Here is a 14,591-nt window from a genome sequence, read left to right as displayed (position 1 = left end):
GTCACCATGCCTGACTATCTCCTAAGATCTAAGATTAAGACTTTGCAGGCCTCCTACACTGCAGCAGAATTCAGCAGATGCCCTGTACAGATATATATATACAGTGAACAAATTAACTTAGAAAATCATTTCCCAAAACTGTTCTGTATGAAAACTGCCTGGCATGTAGAATATAGTTGATAAGTTTGAAAAAGAATCGAGTTTTGAAGTTTCTACTTAACTTTCAGTTATTTTGTTTTAAAAGATGCACAGTTTGAAAGTGATGAACGTATTACACCCTTGGAATCAGCCCTGATGATTTGGGATTCAATTGAAAAGGAACATGACAAACTTCATGAAGAAATACAGAATTTAATTAAAATTCAGGTATGAGTATTATTTTGTGCTTGTTTTGCTATAATACTCTATCAGTTACTTGGCTCATTGGTGAAACAAAACACCTTAAGGAGAGCCTGTAGAGATGGTTTAGTAATTAAGAGCAGTTCTGCTTTTGCAGAGGACCTGAGTTCAGTTCCCAGCACCCACAGTAGGAGTGCACAGCCACCCGTAACTCCAGTTCCCTGTTCTGGTCTCTGCAGGCGCCTGCACACATGCGCATGCACACAGATTTACACACATAAAGAAAAATAAATTCTGAGGAAAAAATGAAAACATAATCAGAGAAGAAGGATTTATTTTAGCTTATAGTTTGAAATGGTAGCAGTCCATGTTGTGGGAGGCAGAGCATAGGAGTGTAAAGTGATTGGTCATCTTGTGTTGAATCAGGAAGCAGAGAGAGATGAATGCTTAGTGTTCACATACTTCTTTTTGTTCAGTCCATAACATAATTTTCGCCCATGGAATAGTGCTGCCGATGTTCAGGGTAGGTCTTCACTTCTCAGTTCGTTCTGGAAATGGAGACTGAATATTAACTGTCACAAATATGAAAACATCTAACATCCAGAATAAAAATAACCTGTCAGAAGTTGTGTATAAACCTAGTGAGAATTTTAAGGACGTCTTTTTATTTAGAACATTGACTATAGTCTTCACATGAGCATCAAGCCCAGAACTTAATGTTTTATATTCAGGTGTATGTTGCCTCCATATTGTAGGAAGCACTGTAGCTACTTAGAATATTACCAAACAAACTTTAAAACTAAGGATTCATGCTCTCCTCTTTTTTACCTAAGGACTATAAATATTAGGGGGAAGTAGCAGGTGCTATGATTTGCTTGTTTATTATGGGGTGTTGGTTCTGGTTCTGAGGATTGAGCCCAAGACCTCACATATGCCATGCATGCCGTGTGTGGATTTTTTGTGAACAAGAGTATGTAGAATTTTAACCATGCTAAGATTTGAATTGCAGTAGAGTGCTTAAGAATTAGAAAGCAGAAAAGTAAAACATCTACCTTCCAGCTAAAGCAAATATTTCCTTTGTTCAATAAATTTTTCCTCAGCTTTAGAAGTTTTGTAAAAAAAAAAATTTCTAAGTTGTCCAAGAGAGAGAGACCCAAAGTAGTATCCTACTTAGTGTGATTGTCAAATGAAATTAGGACCTGGAGATGTGACATTGAGTAGAAAAACACCTGCTTCTTGTAAGAATTCAACTTAGAAAAAAGAGATTTTTCATGTTTTCCCTATCTTTGCAATGCTAAAGAAAGTTTTTTTTAAAATTAATTATGCTTTTTTTAATTAATTGATTTATTTATTATGTATATAACATTCCCTCCTTGTATGCCTACATGCCAGATCTCATTATAGGTGGCTGTAGCCACAATGTGGTTGCTGAGACTTGAACTCAGGACCTCTAGAAGAGCAGCCAGTGCTCTTAACCTCTGAGCTATCTCTTCAGCCCTAAAGAAAGCTTTCACTACACTACTAGACAGTTGAGATGGTGCCATAGCATTTAGTGTGTTGTTGCTTTGCCACACTGTGGTTTGCAGCTCACACAACAGTTCTATGGGGGTAGTGTGCTGTCTCCACCGTGTAGAGCATATGGAAATGAGCAGTGGGAGCAGTATATTTCCAGATATAATAATAATAACTTCCAGTCTATTAATTACTGCTTAGAGATGCTGAACAGACTGTAAATGTGAATTACACATTTACATTTAGAGAGAATTTACAATAGAGAGAATTTTTTAACTTTTTAAGCCATAATTATTTCATCATTGAAAAACTATATATTTTTCAAATAAAATGCATAAAAATGTTTAAAATGATGTCTTTCTGTATTATCTATGCACTTAGTCAAATAATGGTTGGACATTTTAAAAAGCAATTTAAGGTTTGTATATGTCATCTTTAAGGCTGTAGCTGTTTGTATGGAAAGTGGCAACTTTAAGGAAGCAGAAGAAGTGTTTGAAAGAATATTTGGTGATCCAGAATCTCACACGGTAATTATTTATAGTAAAGCAATAGAATTAATTTTACAACTGTTTGTAAGGGGTGAGGAAAACAGAAAATTGAAGGAGAAAAAAAGTGATTCACTAAACTCAATATATTAAAAAATTCTAACAATAATCAAAACAAAAATTTAGTATTCCTTTACCCTTTTATCTATCAAGTACTTATATTTGCACTATGTTCAACTTAATAGTCACCTTTCCAGGGTTCAGAAACTATATTGGGGTTTTGGTGGCTGCCACATTAGGCAGCATAAGTACGGAGAGGAAATATAACTTGCTTATTTTTCTAGAATCCCCCACCTCCTCATTTATTGATTGAATGATTGATTTTTATTGCTGTGTGGTTGAGATAAAATTCAGTTCTGTATCCAAAACTTAAAACTCAAAACTTCGCCACTAATTACTAGGATTAGAGACATATACTACTGGCCTTCCCCCTTTTTCTGTAGTTTCTTTTCCCTTTTGCTTTTTTTTTTTTTTTTTTGAGATAGGATCTCAAGAGTGTAACATCACACCCAGCTGGAGTTATAGTTTGTCTGTGTATATTAATATAGTCAGTAGGCCTCTGGTTGTTTTTATTAAAAACAGTGTTGTTAGGGTAAATTAAATATCTTCAAAGAAAGCATAATCTTACATTTTTAGGAATTTTTTTTATTGAACATCTATACCTCTAGAAGAAAATAATGTGTTCTAGGTATTTGAGTAGGTGTGTTTGCACCAAGGAAGAGACTTGTATGAGGAGCCCCTACATCAGGAAATTAGCTAGCTAGAAATGAAGCTCTGTGTGGACTCTAGCACTTGCCTCAAATGTGCAAGTCCTTTGGTCCTTGGCACCATCAACAAGAAAGGTTAGATAGGCATGGGATAGTACAGACAGACCTGTAACACTACATCCAAGCCCAGGGGTGTGTGTGTGTGTGTGTGTGTGTGTGTGTGTGTGTGTGTGTGTGTGTGTGTGTGTGTGTGTGTGTGTGGTGAGAGATCCTTTTGAGACTGGGGGTGGTGGTGAGAGACAGATCCTTCTGAGGCAGATGGGGTTGGTGAGAGAGAAATCCTTTGAGGCAAGTATTGGGAGGGGGGAAGATACTTTTGAGACTATCTCAAATAAAAACCTAGAACCTCATCCAAATCTTGTCATTTGAGGAAGTCTTCTCTAGCATAACTACTAACCAGCCTTCTCCAACTAAAAGTCTGTTTTATAGTGGAATTAGGTACAAGGTTGTGATTATAATAGTTTGTTCCTCTTTTTGTTGTTGTATGAGTAGGTCGTAGTTTATCTTTCCTGTGCTGGACATTTAAGGTATTCTATTCTTTGCTGTAAAGTACGTTAATAGGTCTTGTGGAGCAGACCGATGCACTTTTGTTCATTGTATACTTAGGAGTAAAATTCCTGAGTAATAAATAGCTAGACATACTCACTTGTTGTACTTATCAAATGACATTCCTTCAATTTTAGTAGGTGCTGCCTATAGTTTTCCAAAGTAGTTAACAACAGTTGCCCTATAGACCTTACCTGTGGTTTTCATTTTAGTTTTTCTCACAAATAAATAGTACTGTCATATTGGGTTTAATTTGCCTGAAAATTACTGAAGGCAGAATGCTATTTGTTGTGCTAGTAGATAGAGTAGAGGATCTAGTTGGCATAATTAATAACTAGTTTGACCCTTCTCCCTGGATATAATACCCCAGAAATTTCAGCAGAGAGCCTGATGATTTTGTTGGATTTCCTGCCCATGTATTTCATCTTAGTGTTGCTAGGTTAATGAAAACTCTACTCTGTTTCTGTCTCAGCAGAGGAAACCTTACAGCCAGTACACAAATACACTTAGGAGAAAGTATTCACCTTTTCTAGTATTGGCATAGTCAGTAGGACATTGCCAACTAACTCACTGAACTGTTTCCCATACTTTAAGACTGGCAGCACTTTTCACTGATTAAAGCAGCAACAACTGACCTAAAAGATGGCAGAGTGCTTAGATGCCTGCATACCTTCCTCTCTGAAGTATAAATTGGTGCATTAGAGAGTCAAGGCAAAATATGCAAGCACACATTCCAGTGAGTTCCATTTCTAGTTAAATACTTTAGAATAACTTAAGTTTCCTCTATATTCTAAAAGCCATGAAGCTTTAAAAACAAACAGGAAAAACCCAGATCTTATTGAGACAATTTGTCTAGGATCAAACCTACAGTTTCTTCATGTTCTATAGCGTTTATTGCTTGTCTAGCACTGAGACAACTACTTTATACGAAAAATTTATATTGAACACAAGAGGATTAAGAGAAAATGTTTGAGCATTGCAGTAATAGCAAATAACCTAAGTTCTTCAAGCAACTAAATGAACAAATGATGACTGATACATATACTAGACAGCTGGTACATGTAACTCTTCCTATACATTAGCATAAGTAATTGCCAGGAACATAGAATTAAGAAAAATATAACAAGTTTCAGAAAAATCACTTTTTTACAAATGATGCTATTTGTATAAGATTAAAGCCACAGGACTTCACAGATCCTGCAATGAAGTAAATTTCTTTCTATGCAAAAGTATGAAGAGCTGTACTCAGATTCCCAATACCCACATAAAAAGCCAGATATGGTAGCAGGTACATGTAATCCCAGTTCTGGGAGGCAGAGACTGGAGGGTCACTGGGGCTTAGTGGCTAGCCTGTCAACAATCAGTGAGGAGCAGGTCCGGTGAGATAACCTGTCTAAAGATATCAGGTGGGGAGCTGTAGAGGAAGACATGCATCACATATGCATGCCAACATCTATCAATAAAATTAAAACCAGTAAACTATACTGTTATTTGTACAACATATTTATATGTCTGGGTAGTAGGCAATTAAGTTTATAATCTCTGTTCCCTCCTATGTGTCTGAAACAAAACATGTAGAAATGTGGGGGCATTTTAAAGGAAGACAATACATGGGTCTTTTAAAGCAGAATTATAACTCTTAATTGTATCTCTTTGAGTTTGTATTTACAAAATAATTGTTTTTTAATCAGTATTTAAAATTTGGTTTGTGTTAATACATTTCTGTTTTTTCTTTAGTCTTTAGAAAGGAAATTACTCAGGATAATCTCTCAGAAAGATGCATTCCACTCCTTTTTTCAACATTTCAGCTATAACTGCATGATGGAGAAAATTAAGAGTTATGTGGATTGTGTGATGAATGAAAAATCATCAACTTTTCTGATGAAGGTACACATTATCTCAAGGAAAGAGAATGTAATGATGAAGGAGAGGACTTGAAAGAGAGAGTCTTAAAATCTGACCTGAATTTTAAGTTAGTGACTAAAGTGGAATAGCATCATTAATTTGTGGTAACTGTACTTCAGAATCTTTGGGTGTGTACATGGATATGTACACGTGTGTATGTGTGCAGAAGAGGGCATCGTATTCCCTGCAGCAGTTGTGAGCCACCTGACGCAGGAGCTGAACTCGTTTTTAGCAAAAGAAGCTCTTTAGCTAACACTTGTCTTCAGCTGCTAAAATTTTGTTTAAGATTGCCTGGAGAACATCCTTTCTATCATTTATTTACAAGAGAAAAAACCTTCCATAATATCTATAAGCCAAGCAATAGCCCCTAGAGTTGCCAGCATCATCAGAATTGTGAAAATAATGTGATACCTTCTGTTAGCCTGTGAATAGATTCCTCTGCTACAGCTGTCAAAGATTGTGTTGCTTGTTTAAAAATGCCTAGTGTATTCTTTTTTCTCCTTCCCCTCCATATTCAACCTTTTTAAAGGCAGCAACAAAAGTAGTGGAAAATGAGAAAGCAAGGACACTAGCTTCTGAGAATAAGCCAGACGCTACTAATACTGAAACAGAAACTGAAGTTAATTTGAATAAAGGAGAAAGGTTTGTACACTCTTGATTTCTTTTAAGTTCTTAGGATTATTTTGTCTTTAACATAAGTGATGCTAGCAAGCCATTATTAAGTAATAACTGAGTAATTGATGGGCTTGAGTATTTGGAGTACTATAGAATTATTTCAGGATTTACACGGAGTATATGTTAAGCAAAGAAAGGAGCAAAAATACCAGTTTAATGTGTATAGAGTTATTTACTATTTTTAGTGAAGATGTGCTTAAGAAATGGAGTTGCACTTAGAAATCTGATTCATTTTTGCCTCTTATTTGGGCTCAGATTCTACTTACCTTTGGTATATATTACGTTCTAGTATTTTAAAATACTTTTCTCTATATTTTTCAAGGATATTGTGCTCTACTCAAAAGCAGCAGTTGGCTCCAGTGCTGGAAGGAGTGTCCTAGTTAGTCCTCTCTGTTGGGAGGTAGTAACAGTCTCAGATTATTTTCAGGTATCTTCAAGGTCGGTTTGCTTTAGGAATTTTGTTTGTTTGAGCTACATCCTCAGCCAAGGGGCAGCGCTTTTTTGGTATTTGTTTTTTGTTTTATTCTTTTGGACAGCTTTTGTGTAACTGATGCTGCCCTTGATCAAACATTCACTAAGTCACTGAGGCCCACTTGAAACAGATCCTGATCCTCCTGCCTTCACCACCCAGATGCTACACTCAGAATGTGCACAGCACCCAGGTGGGGAACGGGAAGAAGGTTAACATTTTGGCGTGTGTGCGCACGCGTGCGAGTGTCAGAGAACAAGCTGTGGGAACTGGCTCTCTATTATGTTGGCCCCAGGTAATGAGTTCTGGGTAGTCGAGCTTAGCAGAAAAGAAACAATAACATTTACTCACTGAACCATCTCTCAAGACTCTAAGGGTAAATATTGCACTTTTGTTTTTTGAGCTAACTCTACTGAAGATGATAAAATTTGACCATTATAAAGATTCTTATTTTTTTTAATTTTATTTATTATTGTTGTGTGTGTGTATGCATTCATATGTGCACCATAGTACATGTGTAAATGTTTGAGGGCTTCGGGTAGTAGGTTCTTTCCTTTCAGGATGGATTCTGGGATTTGAAATGAAATCATCAGATTTACAGAACAAGTGCTTTTATCCACTGAGCCATTTGTCAACCCAAGATTTCTTGTGTTTAACCCATGATAAATTCTTTCTGTTACTGTACACTTAACCCAAAGCTAGGTAGTTAAAACCTTTTGATTTCTAGACAAATGGATTTAGTAGCCCACATAATAATTAAAGTTCCAAGGATGCTATCTTAACTACTGTTTAAAGGTGACTGTTTATAACCCCTTAGGACTAAGGCTAAATCATCCCAGAATCTTCTCCTTTTTGTTCCTATGTATCAGCATGGTTTGCTCCTCATTCATCTCAAAGGCTGCACTAAAGTCCTATTTTGTCATTGATAAACAAACCATTTTGAGAATTAAATATCTCATTCTGGCTCTATTTATTGTATTATATTTGGAAAATAAATGATCCTGAGACCAGTATATCATGTAACTTAAGCCTCCTTGTTCAATGTTAGTAGTGCTGTATTATAGAATTAAAACCTAAATTATAGTTCTTGGAAGTAAGTTCATGTGCTTTGTTCTCCTTATGTAGCCCCACTCAATCATCTCAGAAGTCTCCTAGACACAGACATAGTACAGAGTGGGAGGTAGAGCCCTTCGTGGTCTCATCTGTTTTTCTATACTTTTGACTCTCCTTGACTTCATCTAGCCACTGTCTTTCCATTTCAGAAATCCTTCTCTGATGATTTGTATCCAAGGTTATAATATAGCTTGGTTCCACAGAATACATCCTTAAAGTGAATTCCAGGGTTTACTTTTGCAAAAGTAAATGTTTAAATTTCTTCCCAACTTAAAACTTTTAGCTCTCAGTACTATAGATTGAACCAATGGCAGGATATGAACATACTTTTTTTTTAAATTGAAAATAGGTTTTTAAAAATACAGTATATTCTAATCATGGTTTCCCCTCCCTTTACTCCTTCCAATTCTTCCTTCACCTCTCCTCCCATCCGGATCCACATCCTTTTCCATTTCTCATTAAAAAACAAACAGGCATCTAAGAAATAATAATATTATCTAAGAAATAATAATAAAATGAGAGGAATCAAAAATAAATATGACAAAACAACCAAACAAGAAAAAGAACCAAAGAAAAAGCACAAGAAACACATACAGGTGCAGAGATACATTTTTGTACACCAAGGAACCACATAAAAACTAAAACCAGAAGCCCTAATATATACATAAAGGACCTATAAGATAGAAAAGGAAAAAAAGCACCTGATTTAGCATTATGAGACAAAGGTGCTGCTGAATTATTTTGATGTTGCCATCTATTGCTAGGCATGGAGCCTACCCGTAAGAATGGTTTCTTTCCCCAATGAGACCCCCTTAGAGAAAACTAATTTATTATTTTTAAGTGGTTATCAGTTATACATAGTTTCTTGGTTAGTGATAAGGGGTATATGTCCACTTCCCCTCTCAGCACCAGGATGCCATCTGATACAGACTCACGCAGGCCCTGTGTATGTATGCTACCAGTCTCTGGAGTTTATATGTACGCCAGCCCTGTGATGTCTAGAAGGCTTTGTTTCCTTGGTGTCTTCTATCCCTGCTGGCTCTAACACTTTCTACTTTTTCTTGCAAATAATTCTCTGAGCCCTGAAGAGAGGGATTTGATGAGACATCCCTTTTAAGGCTGAGTGTTGTAAGGTCTTTCCCTCTGTATATTGTCTAGCTGTGGCTCTCTGTATTTGTTCACAGCTGCTACAGGAAGAAGCTTATGATGGCTAAGCAAGACACAGGTCATGAGGAATGCAGAATCTTGTTAGGAGTCATTTTATTGCTACATTCCTTTTGCAGAACAGTAGTATTTGTTTTCCTCTAGGTCCCTGGACTATCTAGTCCCAGATTTCTTCTCATGGAGTGGGCTTACCTCAAATCACATGTTGATTGATTACTCCCACAAGTTTTGAGCAACTGTTGTACCGGTGTATATTGCAGGAAGGTCATGGTTGTAGATTGAAGGATTTGTAGCTGGGTTGGCCTTTACCTTTCTTCTTTGGTAGCATGCAGAGTGCATTCCAGTACTACGAACATTAGTCAATATGGGTAAAGCCTCCATTAGGCACCAGTTTGACCTCTCCATATTCATTGAGTTGTGTAGGTATTGTCTTTAGCGATAGGGCCTTATTGTCTGTGGAAAGTCACCAACAGCCTAGTTTGTTTCGGGGTTCCCATGGGACCCCTTTGACCAACATCTCAATTAAGTGTAACCCATTCCCAGTACTGGAAGCATCATTTGGTGACAAGATACTTGGTTGATATTCTTTGGGGCTGTGTCTCTCCTATTATTTGATGATTTTATTTAGACCACTGTCATATATGTGTATTGTGATAGAAAGCTACTCCTGTATGAAGTTTCCGTGTGACGCCTCAATGGCCCTTAGTTTTAGCTGTTCCTTCCAATATTCTCTCCCTCCCCCCTCTTTTTTCTCCCTTTCTGTTTGATCATCCAATTTCAGCCCCTTCTCCTTATCTATCTATAACTGTTCTATTTCCATTTTCTAGGGAATCCATCCATCCCTCTTCCCCCAGTCCCTTATTGTCTACATAACCACTGTGGTGATGTGGATTGTAGCTTGCTTATCAATAATGACTTAACAACTAACATCCACATGTGAGTACATATGGTATTTTATCTTTTAGGTCTGAATTACCTCACTCAGGCTGATTTTTTTTTTAAGCTTCATCATTTACCTAAGAGTTTCATGATTCTATGTTAACAACTGAGTCATATAAGTCATACTTTTGACCAGGATATCTACTGTATTTGCAGCCTTCCCAATCCTCATTTCAGTTATCTGAGTTATTAGTTGACATATGCATTATTGTGGTACTTGGATTTAAGAAACCCTTATTTTACTTAATGACCACAAAGTACAAAAGTAGTGATGTACCAGAGGGTGACCTTGAACTTTGATCCAACCACCTTCAACTCTCAAGTGCTAGAATAACATGATGTATACTACTTCATCCAGCTTCTCAGGACAGTATTCTACCCATTAAATTTTATGAAAAGCAATTTTTTGGTTTTTAGAGACAGTGTTTCTCTTTATAGCTTTGAAGCCTATCCTAGAACTCACTCTGTAGTCCAGTCTGGTCTTGAACTTAGAGATCTGCCTGCCTCTTCCTCCTGAGTGTGAAGATCAAAGGCATGCACCACCACTGCCCAGCAAGAAAAAATTTTTAGGGGGCTGGAGAGATGGCTCAGTAGTTAAGGCCTGCTCTTCCAAAGATCCTGAGTTCAATTCCCGGCAACCACATGGTGGCTCACAACCATCTGTAATGAGGTCTGGTGCCCTCTTCTGGCCTGCAGACATATACACAGACAGGATATTGTATACATAATAAATAAATAAATATTTAAAAAAAAAGAAAAAAATTCTAAAGTAAACATGATGGCCCATCCCTGTAATCCCAGCACTTGGGAGGCTAGTGCAAGAGGATCTTGAGTTCAGAGCCAGCCTGGGCTATTTACACAGCAAGACTCTGTCAAACACACAAAAAGGAAAAAAAAAACTTTGTCAGGGCTGAAGTGGCTCAGCAGTTAAGAGCATTTGCTGCTTCTACAAAGCACCCAGGTTTGGTGCCTGTTAACCACTTGGTAGCTCACTACTCTCTGTAACTCCAGATCCAAGGAATCTGATTCCTCTCCTCACCGTCTCACATGGAGCACATACATATGTAGGCAAAACACGCATGCACATAAAAAAATAACTCTTTAAATCAAAAAAAAAAGGAAAGAAAATGACTTTTTTTTTTTTTGCAGGTTTTGGTGTCTTTGTTGTTTATGCTGAGTACTTAAACATTATCTGCTTTGCCCTCCTACTTTTTACTGTCAAGCAACACAGAACAGAGTTCTCTGATCTTCAAATACTATCATTTGTTCTTGGAAAAGTTCCTTAGTTCCTCCTTCCCTTATTTTTATTCTCTTCAGTATAAGCTCATATTTTCCATTCAGAGTCTCCCTCAACCATCACCTGTGAAAATTTTGCCTAGCTCTCTGCTTAGATTGTTAGGTCTGTGCTCTCAGAGTACAAGCTATCAAGTCATGCATTCATGATAAACCCTTAACTGTGGAAAAAAATTATCTCTTTATCATAAGACTAATAATTCTTTGAAGTTTTTTTGTTATTTTTAGTTTTTTTATTTGCTTTGGGTTTTTTGTTTGTGTGTCTGTATGTACATATGCATGCAAGAGCATGCAAGCACACACATGCTGTAGTGCAGACCTATTTGAAGGGTTCTGATTAACTTTGAACATCTTAAGTGGCTCAGTATCCTTCATGCCTGACTCATTGCCAGACACACAATAAAAATTTGACTGAGTACTAATTACAGAGAGGAAAGTCAAAACTAGAGACAGGATTGAAATTGGTAAGCAAATATAAAGTCCATTCTGGAAGCTAAACCAGGAAGAGTCAACATCAGATGGCCAATAGCAGGATAGCAATTGACGGGATGCGTGATGCGACTGAAGCAGGTGCGACATTGGCAGTGTGATTGTGAGGGTAGACAAATGCCAGGAAAATTGAAAATTTACATCTATAAAACTGAAGGAGATGATTATTTTCTCTAATACAGCTTATAAGCCATTTGAGTAATAAGAATTATAGGCAATAAACTATAGCACAAAACCCATAGTTCATTACTAATCTAAAGATTTAGATATTGTCATTAAGATAGGTAGAGGTTTTAGTTTTGAGCATAACCTTGAAGGGAAGTTTTGTTTTATTTTGTCTCACTATGTAGCCCTGGTTGGTTTGGAGCTCACTCTGTAGACTAGGCTGGTCTCAAACTCACAGAGATCCCAGATGTTAGGATTAAAGGGTGTGTATGCCTAACTGGTTAAGATTTTTTTATATGTGAAGCTAGGGGTATGGCTCAGTTGGTAGAGTACTCGCCTATCTTGCACAAATCCCTGGATTTGATTCCCAGCACAGTATAAAACCTGGAATGGTAACATATACTTAGCACTTGTGAGCTGGAAACAGTAACAGAAGTTTAAGGTCATTTTTGGTTATATAGCAAATTTGAAACCAACCCGGCTACATGAGACCCTATCTTCAAAAGTGTGTGTGTGTGTGTGTGTGTGTGTGTGTGTGTGTGTGTGTGTGTGTGTGTGTGTAAAACACACAGAAAAGAGAAATGGACCTCTTGGAAGAATAGAATTGAAAATGGCCATGTTGTGGTTTTGATGCTGTTTTAGTGAGATCAAAAAGGTGGGGGGGTGTTGTTTTGTTTTGTTTCTAAACTTCAGTGGATGTGGCAGTGCATGACTTTTATGCTAGAGCACATGAAAGACTAAAGCAGGAGGGGCATGAGTGAGTCTTGTCTGAGTTATATATTATCTCACTTCCTGCGTGTTACCACATCCCCCAAAAGTTCAGCTTGAGACAAATGTTTGATAAGGAAATAAACTTGAACCCATCAAATTATATACATTAACACTTGTTGTGTTTTTTATGTATCAGTTGTGCTCAAGTAAAGCTGTTAAAAGAAAACTTAATGGAGTAGGAGTTTTCTAAAGGAAAACATGAAAGATTCTTGGTTGCAATATTAACTGTGCTTAACTTGTGTTTGGGGAAGATTGATTTGTAACCTCTTCAATCACATCTGAGCAAAAAGTGGCCACCTTTTAATGGACTCTGTAAGTCCTTAATTCAACCAGGATGGTCTTGTGTATTGAAATATGTCTTGACTATGCCAAGTAGTTCTCTTATACAGAGATCCATTTGTATATATTCTTAGAATTTTTTTTTCTTTTAAAGTGTTGGTGGCCAACAGTGTACAGAAACTGAATCCTTAATGAATACAGTATCCGTAATAAGGTAAAGTGACATTTTTCTTTGTCCCTAAAATCACTGATGAATGCAATTCATGTAGATTTAAATATGTTAAAGTTGGCACGTAAATGGTATAATTAGGTACAGCTCAGAGACCTCTAACTGCATAGATACTCAAGACCCTGAAATGTCTTGGAATTTCTAGCTATTTAGACTTTGATATGGAATCTAGGGTTGTTTTGCATGGTTTCTAATAGACTATTGACGAACAAATAAGGAGCATATGAGCTCGTTCTGGTATTCTGTCATTATAACAAAGACTCCCTGCTAGAACAGAAAGGGCTAGAAGCTACATTTTTGTTTCCATATGTTGACAGAAGTTTCTGTCCTGCCTAGTCCTGCAGCCGTTCAGTCCCAAAGAAACACACAGAGGTCTACATTAATTATTAATTGTTGGCCTATTAGCTCCGGCTTCTTATTAACTCTTACATCTTAAGTTAGCCCATAGTTCTTTTCTGTGTTAGCCACATGGCTTGGTGTCTTTCATCAATGAGGCATTTTCATCTTGCTTCCTCTGCTTCTAGATGATAGCGTCAGGCTGAGACTTCCCTCTTCCCAAAATTCTCTTGTTTGTCACCCCACCTATACTTCCTGCCTGACTACTGGCTAATCAGCATTTTATTAAAAATAATACAAGTGACAGGGTACAAGACCATTGTTCCACAGCACCCCCCCCCCTTTTTTCAAAACAAAAACTCTTAATCGAATCTTTGTTTAGCAAGAGAAGAGAGTGAACACACACTTTACAGCTGCATTTATAGTATAAGAGAACATGCCCAATTGAGCTGGTATCTTAAAGGCTGAAGGAGCTCCCACAGCACCCATATTCCAATTATATGAAATTATTTGCAGAAACTCTTTCTGATCTACTATAAATGCTGTGAAGGACAATCTAACATGTCCAAAGAGCAGAAAGTCTGTGTAAATTATTATAGAAATATCAATTGATTTGCTGAGTGGATATATGGGAGAGGTTGGCTAACTTAGTGTGGAAAGGATTGATGATTAGGACGTAAGAATCCAAGATTGTAGGATTTGTCCGTAAAAACACTGTATTAGATTATCTATATTTGGGGAGGAAAGGGAACAGGGTCTCAATATGCTGCCCTGGCTAGTGTGGAACTTTGTAAAGTTTGTGCTGGCTTCAAACTTGCACTCATTATCCTACCTCAGCCTCTTAGTGCTAAGATTACAGGCATGCACCGTAATGCCTTACTTAAAATAATTCGTAACCATGCCCCTAGCTATAAGAAAGATGGGTGAATGGTAAAGTTCTTGGAAGGATAAAGACTGGAAACGAGATATGATAAAAGATGATATCAGTACATTCCTGGGTGGCTGAGATTTCTGTGGAAGCTGGAGTAGCTTTTATTAGAAATAAAAACTACTGA

The 14,591-nt window shown here is 37.1% G+C and overlaps 1 protein-coding gene across 2 annotated transcripts in view; it reads left to right on the top strand.

Annotated features, from left to right (window-relative positions):
- The window catches only part of Terf1 (telomeric repeat binding factor 1), a 37,480-nt gene that overhangs the window by 8,342 nt on the left and 14,547 nt on the right, over nucleotides 1-14,591 (top strand). The window contains exons 3-7 of one of the 2 annotated variants that reach the window (XM_005361871.3): nucleotides 245-366; nucleotides 2,292-2,378; nucleotides 5,447-5,596; nucleotides 6,144-6,256; nucleotides 13,126-13,185. In XM_005361871.3, the coding sequence (XP_005361928.1) occupies nucleotides 245-366; nucleotides 2,292-2,378; nucleotides 5,447-5,596; nucleotides 6,144-6,256; nucleotides 13,126-13,185 (532 nt within the window). The remainder of the gene's footprint in view (nucleotides 1-244; nucleotides 367-2,291; nucleotides 2,379-5,446; nucleotides 5,597-6,143; nucleotides 6,257-13,125; nucleotides 13,186-14,591) is intronic. The other variant, XM_026786762.1, reaches the window with a different exon arrangement.

This window comes from Microtus ochrogaster, linkage group LG5 (genome assembly GCF_000317375.1).
Source record: "Microtus ochrogaster isolate Prairie Vole_2 linkage group LG5, MicOch1.0, whole genome shotgun sequence".
In the NCBI taxonomy this organism is placed as follows: Eukaryota; Metazoa; Chordata; class Mammalia; order Rodentia; family Cricetidae; genus Microtus; species Microtus ochrogaster.
The sequence above is the reverse complement of the archived record's forward strand: the minus strand, read 5'-3'. Positions and strand labels throughout refer to the sequence as shown.